This window comes from Talpa europaea (assembly GCF_964194135.1).
Source record: "Talpa europaea genome assembly, chromosome: 7".
Taxonomy (NCBI): Eukaryota; Metazoa; Chordata; class Mammalia; order Eulipotyphla; family Talpidae; genus Talpa; species Talpa europaea.
In genome coordinates, this window is record NC_140074.1 from 132337178 (window position 1) to 132361553 (window position 24376).

Consider the following 24376-nt stretch of genomic DNA (forward strand, 5'->3'; position numbering starts at 1 on the left):
GCTGGAGTGACCGTAGTATGTCCTTGCTCAGCACAACTTGGCTTTGGGTTTGTTATATACCTATAGGTTATTTCAGTTGTGGAAAATAACGTGTCTGCAGAAAAGTGCATGAAACACCAATGTCCATGATGAGCAATGTAGTAGAGCGTGCAACAGTTACCACAATGACCTGGCATGTGAAGTGTGTGATCACTGACCTTCCAGGAAAGGAGGTTCTGTGTCATCACTAAGGCTTTTAAACCCAAGGGTGCGGGGCCTGCTCTGGGGCCTGTGCCAGCAGGGTGACCTGGGGGCTCCCCTGGGGCCAGAGGCGCTCCCTGCTCCCCTGAGAAGGTGAGGAGGTGACCTGGATCAGGCCCGAGAGCTGGTCCTGACACGCGTCTGCCGGCCGCGGTGCCCTTGGGCGAGGGCTGGGCATGGGGCAGACATGAGAGCCTGTTGTCCAGGGGCCCACCTGGGAGAGGAGACGCCTGGTCCCCACTGCCCGCCTTGAAACCCCCGGGTCAGTGACTATGAGGCTGTTATTGACGAGAGGGTCACAAGGAAGGACAGAGTAGGGGCCCACTCAGGGGTTGAGGGAAAATTTAAAGAGTTTCAGTGAAGGGCTACCAAAAAAAAAAAAAAAAAAAGGCACACACCATGGCCTGTGTCCATCCTCATGGGGCTATGTGAACCCCAAAAAGCTGACTGTCACCAGGACCAAGGGCTGCTCAAGAGGGTTGAGCCCCATTGGGGATTTCTCATCAGAGCTGGTGGGGCTGAGAGGATGAGGCAGGTGTAGGGTCAAGGACTCAGTTCCAGGCCTGCTCCAGGGCTGCCCTGAGGGGCTGGGCCTGTCCTGTGGGCGCGTCTCTCTGACGGTCAGTCCTGGCGGGTGGTCAGGGAGGGCTGGGAGCACTGACGGCAGCTGTGAGATGCTCGTGGCCACCCGCCCTCGTCCACCCCAGGCCACGTCGCATCGCAGCTGTACTCACGCCCGTGAGCGCGGGTCAGAGGCTGCACCCCTGGGCAGGGCTCCCTGGGGCTCCGTAACTGTGGAGGTTTTTGAGCAGGTCCCGTTTAGTTGTGTCCCTTACTCTGAGTCCTTCAAGCAAAAGCCTGGACTGAACCGCCAAACACGCTGGTGTTTACACCTGACCCTGCTCCTCTCACAAACCCGCACGGCTAGGCGCTTGTGATGGGAATTGGCAACATTCAGTAGAGGACGTGACCCCCGTGTAACATGGACCCGCAGCATGTGTGTCCCCTGGGCAGCAGTGCCCGGTCAGTGCCACAAATGTCCCCACAGTGGATTCCCAGGGAAGTCCTAGGCGCTCAGAACCACCGGGGCAGCCCTACTCCAGGGGTGCGGGGGCCTCAACTGCACCTCCTGGGCCCTGGTGTGGGCTGGGCAAAGACCTCTTCTGGGGAGGCGGGTCCTCTGGGATTTGCTCCCCACCAGCAGGAACAACACAGGGTTGGTGCAAAGGGGCCTCGCTGGGGATACAGATTCATTGACGATGGGGTGTGTGTGTGAATCTGGGGGCTGTCATTGCTCAGGGCCAGCATCTCTGTGTCTCTGACTCTGAGCTGTGTCTCAGGTGCTGTTCCCGGGGCTTTGCCCAGTGGGATGTAGAAGGACACAGGCCTCTCTCCTGGGGTCATTCCCTCCATGGCTGTATCCCCCTCCCTACCCTAGGGCTGAGGGGGCAGGCGCGGGGCAGGCGCAGGGCAGGAGGCTGTGCCTGTGCGCAGGTGGGGTCACAGGGGCATGGACGTGTGTTTTCCAGGCTCCTCTGCCGTCACGGGTCCAGGCGCAGTGAAGGGCTGGGAGCGGGGCTCGCTGACCGTGTGGTGTGACTATGACCCTGGCTACGAGACCCACAAGAAGTGGTGGTGTCGAGGGGCTCCCTGGGGCAGCTGCAAGATCCTTGTTCGAACCACCAACTCGGAACAGGAGGCGAAAAAGGGCCGCGTGTCCATCAGGGACGATCAGAGATCCTGCATCTTCACCGTGACCATGGAGGCGCTCACGCGGGGCGATGCGGACACTTACTGGTGTGGGGTTGAGAGAGTCGGAACTGACCTTGGGGCCCAAGTTAAAGTGACCGTTGACCCAGGTGAGCGCCTGTGCGTGTGGCTGTGTCTCTGTGGCGCCTGCTCTGTCCTGGTCCCTCAGGTCCTCCCCAGGGGTCACTGTCACTCAGGGTGACTGCCCCAGAGCGGGGGGCCTTACCCGGGGGTGGGAGGGGCGGCTCTTCCCGGATGCTCAAGGCTCCAGGCCCCTCCTGGACAGGAGGATCCTTGTGGCTCACTGTCCCGCTCTGCACGGCTCAGCCCCTCCGTCCATGGTCACAGAGGTCAGGTGATGCCCTGGTCAGCACATGGGCCAAAGGGACCCCCTTCCATGAGGCCTGAGACCCCAGCTCCTGTGGTTTCTTTGGACCTTCCTGCTCTTTCTGGTTTTGGGGCTGGGACCTCAGGTGAATATTTTCACTTTATTTTCCAGGTATGCTCTCAGGGGGAAGTGCCCAGACCAGTCAGGGGCTTGGTTGATTCTGGAGACCTGGAAACGTCCCCACAGTCAGGCAGCTGCTTCCCTGGGGCTGACATGCGGCTGACCCTTTCTGTACCAGGGCTCATGGTGGTTTTTTCCCTGAGTCCTTCTAGAATGCAGACACCCTGGGAAAGGCAGCTTAGGGACAACTACCTGGGTGTGAAGGAGCTTGTCTGGGGATCCATCCAGTGACCTCCCCAGGGCACTGTAGCAAAGAGGGGTGCACCAAACCTGGGACCTGGGAGGAGTCCTGACCTCATCCTGGGAAGGCTGAAGCCCAGTGTGAGGGTCTCCCTGGACACAGTGGGCTCGGACCAGTCCTGACCTGAGTCACAGGCTGGCCGGTTGGCCCCCAGGCAGCCCTGTCCTGCTCTGTCTTCGCTGGAGGACGAGACGGGGCCTCTTGGGGGACTCAAGAACAGCAGGGCTGTTTACAGTTCAGGGACTCCAGCTGCCTGGCCCTGAGCAGCCTGGCCCTCTGCTCCCGGGGCCTATGGGATGCCTTCCTGTTCCCACAGCCCCACCTGTCACCAGGCTGGTGAGTCTGCTGGAGGCCTGAAGGCCTGAAAGGTTCAGCTGTAAGCCCCCACACCCTAGGAACCCTGAGGCTTGAAGAAGCATTCAGGCTGGGGGCAGGCTGGCAGCGTGTATGTATATCTGATTTTGTGCCAAGCAGCCACTGCAGTGTCCACCACCACCACCACTGCCACCACAATATCCACCACCACCAGCACCACCACACCCACATCCACAGTGCTGGCCACCCCAGAAGAGGACAAAGTCTCCCGACTGTACCCAACAGCAGGTAAGCCAACTCTGATGCTGCTGTGTCCTGTTCCCACAGGGCCCCCAGGAGGAGAGTGGGGCCACTCCTCCTGGGGGCCCTGCATAGCCCCAGGTTCCAGCCAGCACTTGTCTCTGGACCCTCTGAGGGGGACTCTGAGGGGCTTCCCCTTCATCCCAGCTCAGGGGACCAGAGCCTAAGCCAGGTGAGGGCAGGGTGGCTCCTGTTGGGGGTCAGAGGCAGGTGTGTCCCGGCCCTTCTTCTGCTTCTGGAGATGCCGGCACCTGCAGCATCCCCAGCGTGTGCCCCCCCCCCCATCCTACTGCTCCCAGGGCCTCTCCCTGCGGGTCCCTGGGCTCTTTCCCTCTTATCAGGACACCAGTCACTGGACAGGGCACCCACCAGAGCGACCTCCTCACCTTGATGACACCTGCAAGCGTCACCTATTCAAGAGGTCACCCCCTGTCTGGACTGGGGGTGGACTGCAAGGGACACTATTCCACCAGCACGACCTGGGTGGGCCCAGGACCCACTTGTGGAGCCTGATGCTGTATTTGTCTTGGATTCCAGACCCCCGGGGACATCCTGGGGCGGCGGGGAGGGGGTCCTTCTCTCCTCTGTTTTTTTTTAACCATCCCCGAGGACACCTGAGAGTGGGGCATCCCAGGCTGGACACCACAGGACTGAAGGTCAAAAGGTGGTGTCCTCCCTGCAGCAGTGGGTGGGATGCCCAAGGGGGCAGTTGGGGTGCATGGGGTCCCCTCTGTGTTTCCAGGGACTTCGTCAGGAAGATCCTCCCCCTGGTGGCGGCCGTGCTGCTGCTGGTCCTGACGGCGGCCTCGCTCCTGGCCTGGAGGCTGGTGAGGCGGCAGAGGAAAGGTGAGAGGCCGGGCCGGGTCGAGGGATGGGGCCGAGGCCTCTGCGCTGCCCTCCGGGACCCGCCGGACAGGTGACCCGCAGGACAGGTGACCCGCAGGCCTGGAAGGGGCGTGTCCCACGGGCCACCTGCAGGGCGGGCACAGGGGCTGGGGGGAGACGTGGACCTGTGGGAGCCCCAAGGGGTCTGGCGCCCCTGTCTGCTGCTCACCCCCGGCTCGCTCTGGTCTCTGCCCCGCCCGTCCCTGGCTTGGCTCTGGGGCAGAGGCGGCGAGGGCCTTAGGCAGAGCCCAGCTGCGGGCCAGGACTCGTGGGCAGAGCAGACGTGGTTGCCGAGGGGGCGCTGAGCCTGCACGGGGTGCGGGGTGAGGATGGAGGAGGAGAACCCCCAGACACATGCACACTCGTGACCCTGCACACGTGACTGCGCACACCACACGGGCACACGGCGTCTCCACGCTGCTCCCTCTGCCCGGCCCCTTCTGCCCCGGACGTGTCCCGAGACCGCGGCCCCTTAGGGATCCTCCTCGGGGCCGGCGCTGGGCACGAGCTCTGGCCTCAGCCAACCCTTTCCCGCGGGCTCCGTCCACATTCTCACACCAACCCCCCGACTCCTCCGGGCCGGGCCTGAGCTGTCTCGGGACCCCGCGGCCGCCCTCCCCGGGCTCTGCTGGTCTGGGCAGAGGAGCCGGGTCTTCCTCGTCACTGTCCTCCCGGACGCGCAGGCTGGGGCCCGGCTCTGAGCACCCCTGAGCCCGGGGGGGTCCCTAGACTTCCGCGCGGAGAAGCAGGAAGAGGCTTCTCTGTGGTCCATGAAGCAGCAGGTGGGGCGGGCGGCAGGGGTGGGGCCAGGAAGACACGGGAGCCCGCGGGGCACCGGAAGCTGGTCCAGACCCCGAGACACGCTGGCAGGTCCCCCCGCAGGGCAGGTGGGGCCGCCTGTGTCCCAACAGCTGTACCCCCGGCCCCCGTGTCTCCTGCGCTGGCACAGCCACGCCAGGGCGCCCTCCCTGAGCCACCGCCCCGGAGACCCCCCAGGACCTGTGGGATGTCAGTGACAGGACAGACAAACCCAGGGCAGCCCAAGGGGTCAGGGAGGGCTGAGGTGGCCGGTGCAACGCAGGCAGCTCAAGATCCGTGAAGCTCCGAGTGGGAACTGGGGGACATTGGGGGTTTGGGGGTTCCGGGCAGGGCTGCCGGCCAAGGTGGCAGGTTGAGCCTGGGCTGAGGGGATGGGAAGGACCCGGGGCTGCGGGCGGCCGGCAGGGCCCCCTGAGACTGAGGCGGGTTCTGTGACGTGGCCGCGGCTGGGCCGAGGGTCCTCACTCTCCAGGGGTAGAAGCGGGGGCCGCACGGGGGAGGTGACGATGCCGCGTGTGCTGGGTCAGCAGGGCCGGGGCCTCTCTGAGCAGGACCCGGCTTCCGGGACTTCCCCAGGGCAGGTGAGACCCCTGAGGCCAGACCCGGACACCAGCCAGCCCCACCCCGGAGCACTGAGGCCCAAACTAGCAGGCCCCGAGGACCCAGATGTCCTGTACCCTGGGGGTGGCAGGTGGGAGGCTGGGAGGGGCCGATGGAATCAGCCAGAGGCAGGAGGGCTGGGAGGGGCAGGTGTGGGAACTGGAAGGGGGTGTTGGAGGGAGCCTGAGGGCGCCAGGGTGGCAGAGAGGCTGGTGTCCCTCCAGAGGAAAAGGAACCTGTCCTTCCTGTCCAGGCCCCAGAGAGTGAAGTTTGCTATGCCAGCCTGGCCCTGCATCGGACGGGCAGCACCAGGAAGAAGGCCTCCACCCAGGTGGAGGTGCAGGTGGAGTACATCCCTGCTGTGGGCTGGGGGGCTGGGAGCCACCTGCTGGGGCCACTCCTGTGAGGATGGCTTCTCCCACACACGTGGGCCCAGAGGAGGGGGGAACAAAGCCACAGCCATGGAAGACTTCTTTGGGGAGCCCGCCCCTCACCTCTTCCTGCTTTTGGGCTTTGGAAGAGTCCCCACACCAGGGCTAGTACTGGGAACTCAGAGGCCCTTCAATCACGTGCTCGTGCCTGGCAGGGGAGACCCACATGGCTGAGTGACCTGGACCCTCTACATGGGGCTGAGGGGTGTCCTCTCTGGGGGGAGCTCAGGGCCCCTGGCAGAGGGCAGGGCAGGGGAGCTCGAGGGGCTGGGGTTGGCTTCAGAGCCTGGTAGCGTCAGTCTCGTCTCACAAGGCCTCCCCCTCGTGCTGGCACCACCTCCTGCCGGCTGACACCCGCCGTCTTTATCTCAGGGTCCTTCTCAGAGGGAGGACGTTACCTATGCAGCCCTGTCTCTGGGTGCCCTTGGTCAGGAGCCCACCTACGGCAACATGGAGCAGCTCATCACCCACATCCCCCGCAGCAGCCAGGAGGAGCCCGCGGAATACAGCACCGTCAGGAGGCGCTGAGCCGGCTGAGCCCTGCTGACCCAGCCTGGCCCGGAGCTCCGGCTTGTGGGACAGGGACCTTCTGCCGGCACCTCCCTTATTCCTCCAACACTTCCACTACCCCCGGCGAGGACCAAGCCCTGCGGGAACGGATGGACAGTCGTGTCTGTCTGTCCGCTGCTCACGGGTCTGTCTGAGATGCTGCAGCGGAGGCTGCTCTGCCTTAGCGGGCGCCTGTCCCCCTGGAGCAAGCCCGGCACGTGGCTGTGCCCGCGCGTGGTGATGCTGAATGAGGAACAGGCTCTGCACTGAGGCCCCTTGTCCTGGTTCCCTGGCGTCCCGGCAGGAGCCGCCCTGCTCTGGGCTTCACTGCCCCGAGCCCGTGGTCAGGTCCTGGCACAGCAGACCCTAAGCCGTGGCCTGGTGCTGAGCCCCTAAGCACACCCTTGTCCTTGTGGCTTTCCAGACTGGACTGGCGGCAAGAGGGGCGGGGGGTTCTCTGAGCGAAAGAGCAGAGGCTCTCCACATGTTTTCAGTTATTTAGTTCCATCAAATATTCAGATTTGTGAGAACAACAGCAACACTAAAAACTCCAAGCGTGGGATGGATGAAGGAAATGCTTCCAGCACTTCCCAGCCCCCAGCCCACCCTCCAGGAATATTCTAGGAGTTCCTCAGGTTCATGTAGGTTGGCCTTCAACTCTTAGGGCCAGCTGAAGCACAAGCTCATCCGAGGCTGTGATAACTGGCTTATGACTTTCGCAACAGAGAATTTCATAAGTGGTTTGATTGCCCCCCACCCTCACCTCCCGAGAAAGAAGATATTCAACTTAGCAAGTCAGAGCTGGGGTGTTCACACAGCAGGGATAAACACAGGGTCCCTCTGTTACAGGGCAGGGAGAGGGGCAGCCCAAACCCCGCAAACCTGCCTATTCTAACTGGGTTCTGCCATCCACCGCATCAACACAAAACACAGGAGACTTTAATGGGAAGGAACTTTAATACAATTAGAAAACAATACAGGAAAGGCAAAGAATCTAGTTTCTAAATGAAGCCCCCAAAGTGACCCGTCCCCTCGTGGGTAAAACTCCATCCAAATGGGATTGGCCCAGAGCAAGGCCCCAAAGCCTGCCACAAGTTCTAAAGCTCCTTTCAGTGGGGACCCACAGAAAAGGGTCAGAAACAACCAGACAAGCCCGGAAGGAAAACAGTAAAATCAACATCAAGATAAAAGCTGCCATGGTCACCTCCCCACGGGTCTCACCCACATCTGTGTCACCCAGTCCACGACCAAAAGACAAGCGCAGTTTCTTCACGTGTCTCTAGGCTCCATGCGCCTCCTCCAGGTCTCCTTCTGGCTCCATCCTGCTTCCTTCCTCAGTCTCCTCTGCAGCTTCTTCTCTCCCTGCTCAGCTCCACCCTCCCTTGGGTGGGGCAGAGAACCTGGAACCTCCCCCTTTCCTGGGGACCCCCCTGTTACAACCCCCTCTTTTAATTTTTACTTCACCATATCTATGGTGGCACAGATCTCAGGGTGTAGTCTTAGGAGACAGTCTTTTTTCAGGGTTACAATGCGTGTAAGAGAAGCAACAATTAGTCAGCAGCATTGTCCATGAATGTCTAGTATGACAGTTTTCCATTACTGGAAAATAGTCCATTATCCAAGCCAAAAGAAAAAAAAATCTTGAGCATTAGCTAAAACAAGACAGCAAATATATCAAAATCACAGAGAAAAAAATCTTAAAATTGGTTGAAATTATGTAAAAACAAATTCTCTCAACCTTGATCCCAAATTTTTGAACAGCATAGCAAAAGTTTGCAAACTAAGGTGCTTTTAAACCATATTGCCTATTTTTGCATAAAATCACAGGGCAGAATAACTAAGCAGCAATTTTAGCTGGCTTTGTTGGAATACTCCATATAGAATCAGAGCGAACTGTTGGCATCCGGTCCATGTAGGCTTCAGGAACAAAGTTGGTCTCATCAGACTCCACCTGGGCTTCCTCTTCTCGAGGGTACCAGGGCTTTTTCGTTGGCCGGGTTGTCCAGTCCTGCCGATGAAGGCAAGCTTCCTCACCTTCTTTGGAGGTCTCTGGAACCCTACAGACAAAGCAAACAGGTTCACCACTTCTTGGTTCAGCTCTTTTTCAACTTTCTGGAAGAACTCCACACAAAGCCACACAATGAAACTCATGTCCAATTTTTTAGTTTAAGCAGACAAAATCCCTATGGAGGTTATGCAAAAACAGACTCTGAGATAAGTAGTAAAAGATCACTACCACTATTTTTATGCTGTGTTGGTATCGAGGGGAGAGAAAAGGCAAGCACAGGTTAGCTTTGCTGGAAAAAAATTGCAACCTTGCTGCAGATCCTGGTCACCAAAATAAGAAAACTTTGTGGATTCAGAACAAAATGCAAAAAAAAAATTACCAGTATTATGTCAAAGAAAACTTAATAAATGTCAGGTGTATTTCCAGGTCTATTCAGTCCTTTGTAGGAAAGATTTACTCTCAACAGTTCCATCAATAGGAATCTGTTGAGACCTTTTCTCCCTATATTTCCAGAAACAATTCCTGTAGATATGAAACAATCGAAGTATACAATATTACAAGGCGACAATCACCATTGACAATTTACATCCATATCAGGTACTGAGAGGTTTTATACACATTTTAGAAAACCACTGTTAACATTTCTGTAGTTGCCAAAGTTTTACCATTTTCCCAAGTGACAATGCTTCCTTTCTAGCTTTACTTCACTAGGGAAGCCAAATAGAACAAATTCATTTAACACTTTTCCCTGGAGGAAAGGGAGAAACTTTGTGGAGTGTCTCAGGAGCTCTACTGAGGTTCCACAAAATTCCCTTGCAGCAGCCAAATGACAGGCTACCAAATTTGTACTTGAATTTAGATTTCTGGGAAGCTTTGTCATAAATATCAGAAAAACAACAGAAACAACAATATTCAATCTCTATGAAGGCACCGGCTTAGTTCAGTAGTTCAATGTTGACAATCAAACCATAACCTTTAGTTTTTCTCATAACTGGAGACTTGTTTTTTCCCAACATCTATGGGCACCATGTGTACCAATTTTTCAACCTCTCGAGGCCAAGACAGACAGAAGGACATACAACATATAGACAAAGACAGTTGTTATTAGTTATGCCAAGTAGAATATCTTATGTAACTGCAGTTTTACTCCGTAGGCTCAGAAAAAAATGTCAAAGTCCAAAAAAAAATATGTGAGGTGTTGCTGGCAGAAAAGTTTCCAGTTGTCATCCTACAAATCTAAGACTTTGGAAATAGGAGGGAAAAGTTTTATTAATCACAAGAGTTACATGACCTTGTTTATCACTGTAGGGTTTTCAGTGTTCAAGACTTTTTATTAGCAGTCAATCCTGGGGTATCCTGTACAGCAGCTGAAAGAGCAAAAGTAACAGTTAACTTTTAAGCAAAAGGAATCATCTCATTAGCCACCAAGCAGGCAATACTTGAGTTTCCTGGAATAAAACCTGAAAAGCAAAAGCAAAATATCAGTAATTAGCTTTCAATTAAAAGGAGTCATCTCCTTACTTCTGTTAGCCACTCTGGGACAGAAGCTGAAAGAGCAGATTCAACATCTAAGCACAGATGACACCTCCCCTACACTAGGGAGGGACAACAACAAATGTATGAAAACCAGGGACAGTTACATGATGCACCCTAAAGAGTGCTTTCCACAACAGACCTTCCTCAGTAGGAAGCAGAAACTTAGAATCTTGTCTTACACCAGCAATTAAATCCAGAATTCCAATGGCAAACATGCCCAAAACAAATTGTGCAGACAAAATTCACAGCAGCAAATCCTTTCAGACTCAGACAAAATCTTGTTTATTTTTCTGATCCAGACTTTACAAAAATTCAAGTTACCTCCAAGAATCCATCAAGGCTACCAGCAATTACCAGTTACTGTTTAAGGCTACTCTTTCCTTAACACCCAGGCATACATTTGCTAATTTAAACACCACTGCTCCACAGTTGACTTGCAAAACCCCTCAGGCAGAGGTCAGGAAGTAGTCAAAGACAAAGCAACAAATCACTGAAGAATCATTATTGCCTTTAGAAATGCTAATGAGACAGCAGAGATTACAAAAAGAAAGAAAAAAAGTTCCAAAGTCCTAGCAACAAGAACCTCTGAATTTTACAAGAGCCCGCCAAGTGGCCTCGGATACCATCTTTGATCTGGCCACATGGTCCAACGTACTGGCTAATCTTTTGAGTAAAACTGTTGCACAGAACAATTTCCACAAAATCAAATGTCTTAGCAAGTCACTACAAACAAATTACATACAGACACACAGATCTTCACAAAGCCCAACCCAGTTTTTCAATAGCAAATCGACATATGAAACAAACACACCAGAGAAACCAAAAATCACATTTGCGCTTATGGTAGCCAGTGCCACAGGGAAGCACAATTTCCCCATGGGGCTGAGTAAACATGGATGGCTCTGTCCTAAATCACGTTGGGCGCCAAATCTGTTACAGGGCAGGGAGAGGGGCAGCCCAGACCCCGCAACCCTGCCTATTCTAAATGGGTTCTGCCATCCGCCGCATCAACACAAAACATATGAGACTTTAATGGGAAGGAACTTTAATACAATTAGGAAACAATATGGGAAAGGCAAAGAATCTAGTTTCTAAATCAAGCACCCAAAGTTCCCCATCCCCTCGTGGGTAAAACTCCATCCAAAGGGGATTGGCCCAGAGCAAGTCACCAGAGCCTGCCCCAAGTCTAAAGCAGCTTCCAGCAGGGACCCACAGAAAAGGGTCAGAAACAACCAGACAAGCCCGGAAGGAAAGAGCAAAATCAAAATCAAGATAAAGCGGCCATTGTCCCCTCCCCACAGGTCTCACCCACATCTGTGTCACCCCGTCCACGACCAAAAGCAAGTGCAGTTTCTTCACGTGTCTCTAGGCTCCATGCGCCTCCTCCAGGTCTCCTGGCTCCATCCTGCTTCCTTCCTCAGTCTCTTCTGCAGCTTCTCTCCCTGCTCAGCTCCACCCTCCCTTGGGTGGGGCAGGGAACCTGGAACCTCCTCCTTTCCTGGGGACCCCCCCTGTTACACCTCGAGGGTTAAGAAGACCCAGGGTGCTCAGGGGACACAGGACTTCAAAGGAAAAAGGAGGGAGGCTGAGGAAAGGACACAGGTGATTAAGTGAAGGAGACGCTCCTGATGCCTGGGGCTCAGTTGGTGGCCCCACCCCGTCATCACAAGTCCACTTTGAGCAGTAAACAGGATCACACAGAATCCGGCTGTTTCTCTTTAAGTCCCAAGTGAAGTCGGGGGATGGAGAGAACGCCTGGCAAAGGTGCCTCTTGCTGCTTTGAGACCGGGCAGGGCGCAGGAGGAGAGTCTTACCTTGTGCAGGACTCGCTCATAGAAGTCAGGGCCAGCTCCCCCTGCTAGGAGTCCAGTCTCTGCAGGTCCATGCCCAGCTTGGAGGTCGCTGCTTCTTGGTCTGCAGCGCTCTGCGTCAGAACACATCGCAGCCGTCCGGGCTCCCCTGAGCGGGGTGGGGGGGCAGGGGGGGGTGGGGACTGGATTCTAAGCCCCCTGGCCAGGCTGCACCCAGGTTCAGCACTGGACAGCTCCCGCGGCCTCCAGGACAGAGGACCCTGCTCTCCTTCCACATTCAAGGGAACCTGCCAGAATGCCCTTTGGGTTTCTCTCTCATCACCTCCTGTCATGTCTGCCCCTACACGCGCACTGACACCTGAGGAGAACAGTGTGTGTTTCTCAACACAGGGCGTGCGGATGGGGGGGTGGGAAATAGGAGCTGGGCTGTGAGATTAATGGGGAGAAAATACAGAGCTGGGGCGTGCACAGAAAGGGGGAGCAGGGGAGGAAGGGAGGCTGGATGCCCCTGGACTTGCACTTGGGGAGAACAGAGCAGTCAGGGCCCTGCGCAGCCTCCTGGAGAAACAGCTCATCCCAAACCTCCTTCATAGCAACCTCCGCACCCGCCCCCACCCTGCCAGAGCAGGAGACCCCCTTCCTGCCCTGGGGCATGTCCCCTGAGCCTCACCCACTGCCCCTCCCTCCCAGGCCCTGGTCACTCTGAGCAGAGGCCACCGTGACGGGCTGCAGGGAAGGAGAAGTGGCTTTTACCCTCTGCCTGTCTGACCTGGAAGCTTCCTCTTCCTCCTCTTTGCAGGTCTCCCCTTCTTCTGGGCTGCTGGTCCCCTCCCTGCAGGAGGCTGTTGGTTTCATGACCTGTGAGTGACCTCCCCACACCTCCCCCTGTTCCCTTCTCTGCCCCTCCCCTCCCGACCCCCTGTTTGCTGCGTCCTCTCCTTGCTTGGACCCTCCTGGCATCTTGTGGCACCAGCCCTCCATGCCCTTCCCTCCGTCTCCAACTCACCCCACAGATGACTGTCACACACACCCCTGCTGTCCCCCATTTCCAGGCCAGCTCTGGTCTCACTGCCAGTGCCTCCGTCCCAGGCAGGGGCTGAGAAGGGGCGTCAGTAGAAAACTCCAGATGGACAGTCCACTCGCTATGATCTGGTCCTTTCCTCGTCCCCCTGCTCTGTTCAATGCAGAATCCTCAGGGGCTGCCCCCCTTTCTGTGGGTCCCTCATAGTGGTCAGTACATGCCACTGGTGGAGGGGGGCCCGTCGTACCTGGGGCCGTGGCATGACCTTGCTGGAGGAAGCTGACCTGTTTCACAGCCTTGGTCCCCCCGAGGCTCAGAGGTCTGCCAGCTCCGTGCGGGCTCATTCTCAGTCACAACCTGGAACCTGGAACCTGGATCACCCTGATGATGGACAGATACAGAACAGGACCCAAAGGGACACAGTCATGGAGATGAAGAGCAGGATTCAAGGGAGGGGAGAGCCAAAAAGTCGGCATTTTGAGAACAACCATGGAGAATTTCACATAAAAATTCATTTCTACAGGGCCTCCCTGGCGGTGCAGGCGGTTGAGCGCAGCGCTATGAAGCTGTCTGCAGCCTCTGCAGTGCCGGTTTGATCCCCACCGGCTCCAGAGCAACACACATGGCGCAGCAGACCTCTCCTGTCTCCCCGCTGCTCCCCTCAGCAGTGTGTTTCAGTAGATCCACCTGTTCTGCTCCCCTCTGTCTCTGGTGAATCCTCTCACCATCCTGCACCTCTGGTATGTCCCCCATTTCTTGTATAAATAAATAAATCTTAAAAAAAATTAATTTCTACACCAAATATTTCATCCAAGGGTTAGATGGCCACATGCAAATAGAAGACAAATGAAAAATCTCCAAAAATTACAAGGAAAATTAATAGTGATGAAAAATGATAAAGAAGAGATACAAAAAATCAAATCCACATTGAGGGGGAGAAGGAACGGGGCACAGAAAAAGAGGGGCACCCCTGAGGGAATGGGACAGCAGCAGAAAAGTCACTAGAGGCCGTCAGAAGAGCCAGTTTCTTACATCAGGGAAATAGGCAAAGAGGAAGTAGAAGAACCTTCCAGAATAAAAGGCAGAGGGTAAAAGCCACCCCTCCTTTCCAATAATCTCCTCGTGGTGGCCTCTGCTCAGAGTTCGTAGGGGTCTGGGATGAAGGGGCGGTTTGTCAGGCTCTGGGGGGACATGACCCAAGGCAGGAAGGGGGTGTCCTGCTCTCGGGTAGGGCTGTGAAGGAGGTTGAGGATGGGGTCTTCCTCCCGGAAAGTGGGGATGCCAGAGTGCTGCTTTCTCCCCAAGCCAAGTCCATCGAGTCTCTAGATCACCAGACTCCCCACCCAACTCTATTGTCTCCTTCTGACAGAGACCCCTGAACTCCTGCTGGCAACAGCCTCCCCAGCTCTGCTCCTTTACTTTCTTTTTTTTTTTTTTTTCAAAGATTTATTTCTTCATGCATACAAGAACCAGGTACAGGCCAGATGCACGAGTGGGTGAGAGGATTCACCAGAGACAGAGTGGGGAACAGAACAGGCAGATTGACAGAAACACACTGCTGAGGGGAGCAGCGGGCAAGAGAGGAGAGGTCTGCCGCACCATATGGGATTCTCACCGGCAGTCTGGGATAGAACCCGCGCTGCAGAGGCTGCAGACAGCTCCACAGCGCTGCGCTCAACTACCTGCACCACCGGGGGAGGCCCTCTGCTCCTTTCTTGTGCATCTGCACAAAGGTCTTGTCTCACACAGCCCGAAGTTCAGTGCCCCAAAGAAACACCCCCTCGTCTCCTCATATGTGAGGAGGAGAAGCAGGTGCAGGTATAACAGGAAGCGATGAGACAGAAACTCAGAGGAATTCTCCCAGGTCCTGGACTCAGAAGCAGGTTCAGGGGTCACTTCTGTCCTGGCCTCCAGCGCCAGAAAGGAGGGGTGCTCGTCGTCAGGAGGAGCCGGGACAGCCAGACAGCCGGGAGGGCCTCAGAAGGTCTCAGCTGTCTCCTTCTGTTTCTCCCTGAGATACTCACTTCCCTCCCTTTTGTCAATAAACCCTTTATTAACCTTTTGTGCGTGCCCGAGTTGAGTATTAACAAGTCCCTTTCTGCACGGGTGAGGACCCACAGACACGCAGCCCGTTCATATCGGGGTACCCTGTAACACTGACATCCCACTAAAACGTCCTTGACCCTGGAAATAAAGTTCTGGGCTTGCATCTTTGCTGTGCCAAATCTTTGCTGTCTCTCATCAATTGTTCACACGCTCTGAGAGGCCACTTTCAATTACGTGCTCTCTCTCTGGGACACACTGGAGAACTTAGGCCTCATCTTGTCCTCAGAGGGGAACAGGGCAAGTGAGGGGTTCCCCACAGCTTCATCTCTTCCCCCTGCCCACCCCATCACCACCCATATTCCCAGCCGGATCTGCTGGAGCAGTGTCCCGTGTCCACACCCAGCCCGCCCACCTGGGCACAGAGAAGCAGGTGCTGGTGGCAGCCACAGGGCCGCGTGCCCCCGGGCCGTCTCCAATGCCTGGGGCTGAGCCTCTAGCCTCACCCGGCTCCCTCTTCTGCCCTCGCTGGCTCTGCCACTTCCCCTTCAGCCTCTTCCTGTCTGTTCTCAGAGGCAGAAAATACGGAAATCTGGAGCTGGGACATCGCGAGGTCAGCTGAGACAGGACTGAAAACCTCACCGAGGTCCATCCTCGCACACACATCTGAACTTGCACATCCCGTCTCTGCGGCCGGGAAGGTCGTGCCCGTTCTGTCCCCCCCCCCCCCCCCCCAGCTCACAGGCAGCCGCCCTGCTCAGCACGCTTGACCTGACACCACCTCAGTCTGCGTTCATTTCCACTGCATTTCCCAGCTAGCCTGCCCCGTTAGGAAAATCCATTCCCTGCTCCAGAGCACAGTCCTGGCAGGACAGGGTCAGCTACGGGCAGGGCCCAGCGCCCAACGGAAATGCTCTGGTTCCAGATTGTTAAGAGTTCAAGGTGGCGATGAGGGCGCATGAGACCCAGCGTGGGACCTTTTAGGTGTGGCTGATCCCCACACTTAGCACAGGGGTGAGCCCCTGAACACTTCCTGTCTGGGGCCCTGGGTGGTACAGATAGTGAGCAGGGCCTGTCTTCTGCACCCCCAGTTCTTGACCCCTAAGACACGACAGCCCTTGAAGGGGTCCCTGCCTTGGTCACGTGCTCGGGAGCGTCCTCAGCTCTGCCACCAGGGAGAACTCGACCGACCATCCTCAGACTCTGCCGTCAACCTGTGAGGCTAACGGAGCAGCCAAGCATCTCAGGGAGGGAGAGGCTGCGAGCCGGGACAGGAAACATGCCGGGAACAACAGGGCCGCGGTTTACTCGGGGGGCAAGTGGGAGCCCCTCACCCGGGAACGCAGATCCTGCAGCAGGAAACCCTGAAATTCTGTCGCCAAACACCTTCTCCTCGGTGGATGGTTCAGAAAGCGAACTTCTTGCTGGTTCATTTTTTGCTGTATCGGGAGGGCTCATCTCGTCTGAAGTTTTGCCTTCACACGTGTGTGTTCAAACGTGTGGGTCTCTCTGTATACACATGTGTATTGGCTACACTTGGGTACACCTGCACTTGTGTGTGCACCTGTATGTATACACTTGCGCGTGTACACTTGTGTGTGTGCAGCAGTTCTGTGTGGTGCACTTGTGTGCGTGTGCACACACTCGCCTACTCTCCACCAGAGTGGAAGGCAGTTTCCTGCCCCGGGTGTCCAGCACCCACAGAGCTGACCGGGCCAGGGACGGGGCTCGCTGGGAGTGGAAGGATTTTCCAGCTGACGAGCTTCCATTTGCTTCTGACCGACTGTCCCCGCAGGACCTGGGATTTCAGTGAGTGAAAAGGTACGAAGATTCACAGTTATATTCTTGCCTTTATTTCACGCGTCCTTGTGACATGCTTTCTCAACATGATTTTCTCTTCAAGGAGAACTGAAAGAAAATTGTTGTCCCCAAATGTGCTTTGCGGGGTGTGGCGAAAGTGCACTTTGGTGACTCAGTGATTCCTCTTGTCCTGGGGCCGCCTCAGTCGCTCCTTCTCCTCTCACATGGCTGGATGCGGCTGGCCGCGGGTGTGTGTACACGCGCGCATGTGTGTGTGTCTATGTGTGTGTGTTTGTGTGTGTGTGTGTGTGAGAGAGAGAGAAATGGAGGAGGACCTGGGGTGGTGAAGGTGTCTCCTCTTCTGCCTCCAGAGACGGGCACGACAGCCATGGAGAGGGCAGCTCAGGCACATTCGTCAGGGGCAGACCTGTCCTGTCAGTGTCTGTCGTCCCCAGTGACAGGCCTGTCAGCCTGTCCACCTGCCTTCCAAATCAGCTCCAAAGATCCCTCAAAAGGGAAGAGCCTCCAGCTGCTCCCCAGCATCCAGGGGAGGCACCCGGACGGCTGTCACCGGCCTCTCTGCTGCCCACTGCCCCAGACAGCCGCCCGCCACCCTCGTCCCGCATAGCCCCAGTGTGCAGGCCGGACATCAGCCTTTTCTAGGTGACAAACTGACACACAACTCCCAGATCCCAGCTGCTGGACCCATCGGTAAAAGTTCATTTCTTGTGCACGTTACTTGTCTGCAGTGGGAACCCAGAAGAGGGAGCAGCCCCATCTGCAACAGACAGGGGAGGCCACAAGGAGGCTCCTGGAGCTTGTGCTCAGAGGGACACTTGTCACATGTCACTGGCCAGAGCAGATCTTATGGCCAAGCCCAGTGTCCACAGGCTGGAGAAGCAAAGTCCTCTCCAGAGTGGCAGCGAGTGGCTGCAGACGGAGACAGGGCCCGTTCCAGCGGGTATAGACACAGCTCCAAGGTCCAGCAGGGAGACGCTGCAGGTGTGTGTCCACTTGATCAGCAGCAGGCAGGACACTGGCCACACGCAAAGGACTTGGCAAGGGTGCAAGGTCCTGACTTATCCAGATGCACGACGAGGGTCACCCACTAGGTCACCCACTCCAGTCTGTCTCTTGTCCCTCTCCCCACTAGACCAGGAATTCCTTGGGGGAGGGGTTCTTGGGGGAGGGATCAAGTCTGTGGCATCCTGTGATTTTTGATGTCAAGACAGGACCTGGGAGGAAGCCCGCTCCAGAATAGCTTGTGCCCACCTGCCCTGGCTCTTTCCTAGAAAATGCATCTGGTGGAGAAGGGGCTGGGAACAGTGGGCACCACGCGAGGGGAAGGTGGGTCAAGGAGGAGAACCTGGAGGACTGAGTGGGGACTGAATGTCAGGGTGACCTTTTTCTTGATTTTAAGTTGGGGGTTGATGGTCGAAGCAGTGAGAGCCCAGGTCCGTCCCCCGCAGCCCAGGGGCTCCCCGCAGTCCAGGCTGTCTCCTGCGAGCAGCATGAGCAGGTTCCTGTGTCACAGTCTGGGGTGAAAGTCATCTCCTCTGCCCAAGAGTCTGTGTCTGTCCAGGGCGTCCCGGGCCAGACACTGCCTGGGGTGGGGACTGGTCAGGCGGCCCCCACCTCCCCAGGGCCCCTTGAGCCTGCTCTTCTATTTGAAACGATTTCTCTGGAGACACTGATGAACGTGGGGTCACCGGCTCTGGGTCACGATGGCCCCCCTGAGGCCGGTTCAACCAGAGGACAGCACTGAGCATGCCCAGGAGCAGGGGCACCTTCAGGAAGACCGGGAGCAGGAAGTGGACGCTGCCCAGCAGGGAGCTGTGGGGGGACAGGACACAGGAGATGAGCAGCCTCCAGGGCCCCCTCCTCCCAGGACTCCCTGGACACACCCTGGGCTCCATTAGCTCTGTGCCCTGGACCTCAGCCAGGACAGCCCCCCCCCCCCCAGGCCACGGTCCTGCTGCTCCAGGCTGAGCCTCCAACTCCTCCTGCCCCATCTGCTTGACCCCATCCTGCTGTGCCCACCCCATGTCCCCCTGCCTGTTCCTCATCCAGCCTGGACACAGGCCAGGCTCTCTGTCGGTGTCACCCTGGCAGTTGCCGCTGTCCTCCCGCCTGCTGCTGCATGTAAACCGGCTGTCAGGGGCACATCCGGGTCACAGTTCAGGGACCTGCCCGACACCACACCGGGAGAGGCCGCTCTGCCCCTAGGTTCTGTGTGTTCCTGCTCCTCCCTGTCTGCTCCTCGTGGTGCCCGTGACCTTACTCACCCCTGGATCCCTACTACCCTGGGAGCTCCTCCCCCACAGTGTCTGGGCCCCCTCCTGGGCCACCCTCGATTCTCCCTCAGCCAGGGAGGCCGCTCCCAGCTCCTGGGTGTCTGGGGACATCCGAGAGCATCTGACACAGAGGGCGCAGGAGACAGGGTGAGAGAGGACGTGTCCCCGGGGAACTGAGGAGAGGCCGTGGGGGCCCCACATGGACATGTCCCCGCCTGGTCCGAGACACCTGTGTCCTCTCCAAGCACCACACCCCTGGGCTTTCTCTCCACCCCCTTCCCTGCGCCTGCCCTATGCCCCCACTGCACACCCCATGGGTTTATAGACGAGCTTCGAGGTCCCTGAGGAGGAGAACTGTGAAGGGGAGGGGTTCAGAGCAGGCCCCCAGGTAGACGGTGCAGACATGTTTGCAAACCTGAATTTTGAGTGAATAAGGCCCAGTGTTGTGTGGGAACAGGCGTGGAGATTCCTCCCTGGCCCCCCAATCAGCACTGGTGGAATATGTCCTCCCCAGTCCAGGCCACTCAGACCCGGGGTGACCTCCTGGACAGGAGACCCTTGCAGGTGTCATCAAGGTGAGGAGGTCACAAGGAGAGGCCCCAGAGCAGGATGGAGGGGCCACACCCAGGGGAGTCTGGCGGTGCCCCAACTCCAGAAGCAGGAGAGGGGCAGGGACACACCTGCCTCTGACCACTAACAGGAGTGGCCCCACCCTCACCTGAGATGAGGCTCTGGCCTCCTGAGCTGGCAGGGAAGGGGAATCCCCTCAGCCTCCCCTCTCAGAGGGTCCAGACACAAGTGCTGTTGGGGACCTGGGGCTACAAAAGGGCCCCCCTCAGGAGGAGATGTAGCCCTCCGGGCACAGTACACGCAGCATCAGAGCTGGCTTACCTGCTACAGTTTATTGTCGGGGAGCCTTTGTCCTCTTCAGGGGTGCCTGGTGCTGTGGTGCTGGTGTTGCTGGTGATCATGGTGGTGGTGGTAGACCCTGTCATGGCCACTTGCACACAGATTAGACACACACACTCTGCCTGGCAACCTGCCCCACCCTCACTCCAGCCCTGCATACACCTCTAAGTCCGGGGGACCCAAGACTGTCCTGGTTGAGGAGCCTGGATCATGGATGGGGGGGAGGGATCTGGAACTGGACCTCTCATGTCCCCAGGCTGTGGAGCAGGGGATCCTGCAGGCCCGGGGAGCAGAGGGCCTGGATGCTCAGGGCCAGGCAGCTGGAGTCCCAGTAAAATAAGCAGCCCTGCTGCTCTCGCCAGTCCTGCCCGCACCGACCCCAGCCATCTCGTCCTCCAGCGAGGAAGGAACAGAGCAGGGCTGCCCGGCAGCCGACAGACCAGCGTGTGACACAGGCCATGACCAGTCCGAGCCCCCCGTGTCAGGGAGACCCTCACATTGGGCCAGGGGTGACCTTCTGTGATGTTGGCCCTTCCCAGGACGAGGTCAGGATCCATGGGACAGTGAATAGCTGCACCTGCAGCATGATCTGCCTCCCGGGTCCCCGGGGTGGTGGGGTTCTGCTGACCCTGGTGCTCCCCCCTTTGCCACCAGTGCCTTGGGGGGTGTCAGCAGGAGTGTAGCTCCAATATATACTCCTTCAAGGTTAGGAATTGGGACCCAGAAGCAGCCCCAGCCACGGTATCTGAGTTCTACAAGGACTTAGAAAGGGACACCCTATAGGGCCTCCCCTGGTGGCGCTGGCGGTTGAACGCCATGCTGTGAAGCTGTCTGCAGCCTCTGCAGCGCAGGTTTGATCCTGTCCAGCTGGCGAGGGTCCCACATGGCATGGCAGACTTCTCCTGCCGCACCAGCTGCTCCCCTCAGCAGTGTATTTCGTCAGTCTGCCTGTTCTGTTCCCCACTCTGGCTCTGGTGAATCCTCTCATCCTCCTGCACATCTGGACTGTACCCCAGTTCTTGTATAAATAAATAAATCTTTAAAAAAAAAAGAAAGAGACACCCTATATCCAGGGGCATAAATGTGTCCTGGCCCAATTCCAGGCCCCAGACCAGTGACCTATTGTTTATGAAGACTTTTTCAGGCTTCAGGAATGAGCCATGGTCTGTGCTGGGCTGTCCCCTGCCTGGACATGGAGCTTGAGAGGGAACAGTCATGATGAGGTCTCGGCCCCAAACTCCAGAAAGGTCAGGGAGTTTCCAGGAATCACTGGCAGGAATTGGGATCTTGAGGCCAATGAAAGAGGGTCCCTTTGGCCCATGAGCTGACCAGGGCATCACCTGACCTCTGTGACCATGGACGAAGGGGCTGAGCTGGGCAGAGGAGGACAGTGAGCCACAAGGATCCTCCCGTCCAGGAGGGACCTGGAGCCTTGAGCATCTGGGAGAAGACCTCCTTCCCAGCTCCCCTGGGGGGGTTCCCCACTGTGGGACAGGTGATCACTGGACAGGGACCTCAGGAAACAGAGTAGGCCCTGCAGAGACACAACCACACACACATGCTCTCACCTTGATCAACGGTCACTTCAACTTTGTCCCCAAAGTCAATAAGTGCTTCTCTCTCAATCCCACACCAGTAAGTGTCCGCATCGCCCAGCGTGAGCGCCTCCATGGTCACAGTGAACGTGCAGTTCTTCTGATGGTCCCTGATGGACACGCGGCCCGTCTTCACCTCCTGCTCTGAGCCGGTGGTTCTAACAAGGGTTTTGCAGCCGCCCCAGGGAGCCCCTCGACACCACCATTTGTTGTAGATCTCGTAGCCTGGGTCGTAGCGACACTGCACGGTCAGTGAGCCCCGCTCCTGTCCCTTCACTGCGCCTGGACCCGTGACAGCAGAGGAGCCTGGAAAACACACGTCCATGCCCCTGTGACCCCAACCTGCACACAGGCCCAGCCACTGCCCTGCGCCTGCCCCCTCAGCCCAAGTGCGGGGAGGTGGATACAGCCGTGGAGGGAATGACCCCCAGGAGAGAGGCCTGTGTCCTTCTACATTCCACTGGGCGAAGCCCCGGGAACAGCACCTGAGACACAGCTCAGAGTCAGAGACACAGAGAGGCTGGCCCTGAGCAATAACAGCTCCGAGAATCACACATATGCTGCACCTCCCCCTGCAGTGACCTTCAGGGCTAATGGCTATTGCCATGGTCCCTGAGGATCTGGCGTGGGCAAGGAACCATGCGCGCAGGGGGAGAACAGCAAAACTCCCTAAAGCATAAATAAACTGGATGCCTGTTAAGAGATAATGACCACCAGAAGCCGCCATAAAGATTGTTAAACCTTATCTCCCTTTCTCAAGGCCCATAAACTTTATTCTTCCACAACTGTCTTTCTAAAATCTTTCCTTTTTCTGGTCATTGGTTGCTAATTACAAAACATTCGTAATTTAATAAACAAGCTAATCCAAATGAAACATTACTAAACACTGTGTAATAATAGAATTGTTGGTTTAATAATCTTCTATTATGTGCTTAACTTTAGTACCTATGATATTAACTGCATTATAAAATAAATTCACCCATGACAATTAATTATGAGTAAAAACGAGTAGGTAATAGTGGTAGTTAATCCAACTAAAATATACTTATAAGAATTAATAGCCTGTCTACTTAGGAATGTGACTAGGTCCAGATGTAGCTTCGAACATAGATCACTGCCCTGTCAATGATAAACTAAACCTATGAGCCATCTGGCTTAGTTCACTAATAACCGATCCTATGCCTTTAGAAAAACATATATATGCTGACCACTGACTCAAATTAAATCGCACTCAGATTTTCACTCTCTTGAAGTGTGTCTGTGTGTCATTTATTCGCCAAATCCCTGACCACCCCGCACAATCTCTCAACCCTGAGACGGCCTCATTGTCCACTGCTGTGCTGGTCCGCGGCACACATACACCCCCATCGTCAATGAATCTGTATCCCTAGTGAGGCCCCTTTGCACCAACCCTGGGTTGTTCCTTCTGGTGGGGAGCAAATCCCAGAGGACCCGCCTCCCCAGAAGAGCCCTTGCCCGGCCCACACCAGGGCCCGGGAGGTGCAGCTGAGGCTCCCGCACCCCTGGAGTGGGGTTTGCCCCTGTGGCTCTGAGCTCCAAGGGGTTCCCTGGGAATCCAGCTGCAGGGACAGCTGTGGCGCTGACCGGGCACTGCTGCCCAGTGTCTACACATGCTACAGGTCCATGTCACATGGGGGCCACGTCCCCCATGGAATGTTTCCAGTTTCCTTCGCAAACTCCTAGCCAGGCGGGCTTGTGAGAGGAGCAGGGTCAGGCGCGACACAGCTGCCCCTTCATGCCTCCTCGTGCTGGCAGATGTTGTTACCCCCGGTGGGAATGACTCAAGCAAGAGCTGAGAGACCCTCACGTGCCTCCTTGTGCTCTCCCGACCCGGCAGATCGAGGACCCCAGGTGCTTGGCTGTTCAGTCCAGGCTTTTGCTTGAAGGACTCAGAGTAACGGACACAACTAAACGGGACCTGCTCAAAAACCTCCACAGTTTCGGAGCCCCAGGGAGCCCTGCCCAGGGGTGCAGCCTCTGACCCGCGCTCACGGGCGTGAGTACAGCTGCGACGCGCCGTGGCCTGGGGTGGACGAGGCCGGGTGGCCACGAGCATCTCACAGCTGCCGTCAGTGCTCCCAGCCCTCCCTGACCACCCGCCAGGACTGACCGTCAGAGAGACGCGCCCACAGGCTGGCCTAGCCCCTCAGGGCAGCCCTGGAGCAGGCCTGGACCCGCACCCTCGACCCCACACCTGCCTTCCTTTTCTCAGCCCCACCTGGTCTGATGAGAAATCCCCAGAGGCGCTCAGGCCACTTGAGCAGCCCCTGATGCTGGTGAAGTCAGCTTTTTGGGGTTCACATAGCCTGTGAGGATAGACGCAGGCCATGGTGAGAGGTTTTTTTTTTTTTTTTTTTTTTTTTTTTTTGTAGCCCTTCACTGAATCTCTCTTCAAATATTTCCTCAACCTGGGCCTCCCCTGGTGGCACAGTGGTTGAGCGCTGGGCTGCGAAGCTGCCCGCAGCTTTTGTAGCACCGGTTCTGAACTTGGCCGCAGGCGAGGGACCCACATGGTCCCTCCTGCCGTGCCCGCTGCTCCCCTCAGCAATGTATTTCATTCATCTGCCTGTTCTGTTCCCTGCTCTGGTGAATTCTCTCACCCTCCCGCACTTCTGACTGTACCCAGTGCTTGTATAAATAAATAAATAAAATCTTTAAAAAAATTTTTTTTTTAATTTTTCCTCAACCCCTGAGTGGCCTC

The 24376-nt window shown here is 56.7% G+C and overlaps 2 protein-coding genes across 2 annotated transcripts; one reads left to right on the forward strand and one right to left on the reverse strand.

Annotated features, from left to right (window-relative positions):
• Positions 1-1750: 1750 nt before the first annotated feature.
• On the forward strand, positions 1751-6616 carry LOC311173973 (CMRF35-like molecule 1; the record flags this gene model as incomplete). Its single annotated transcript, XM_084238057.1, has 5 exons — positions 1751-2037; positions 4096-4199; positions 4968-5020; positions 5911-6018; positions 6461-6616. The coding sequence occupies 5 exons, from the start codon at positions 1751-1753 to the stop codon at positions 6614-6616; spliced, it is 708 nt and encodes a 235-aa protein (XP_084094183.1).
• A 10959-nt stretch (positions 6617-17575) lies between these two features.
• Positions 17576-21979, reverse strand: LOC311173974 (CMRF35-like molecule 5; the record flags this gene model as incomplete). The annotated part of the gene is made up of 4 exons (XM_084238058.1): positions 17576-17634; positions 18580-18689; positions 20042-20138; positions 21628-21979. The coding sequence occupies 4 exons, from the start codon at positions 21977-21979 to the stop codon at positions 17576-17578; spliced, it is 618 nt and encodes a 205-aa protein (XP_084094184.1).
• Between the last annotated feature and the right edge of the window lie 2397 nt (positions 21980-24376).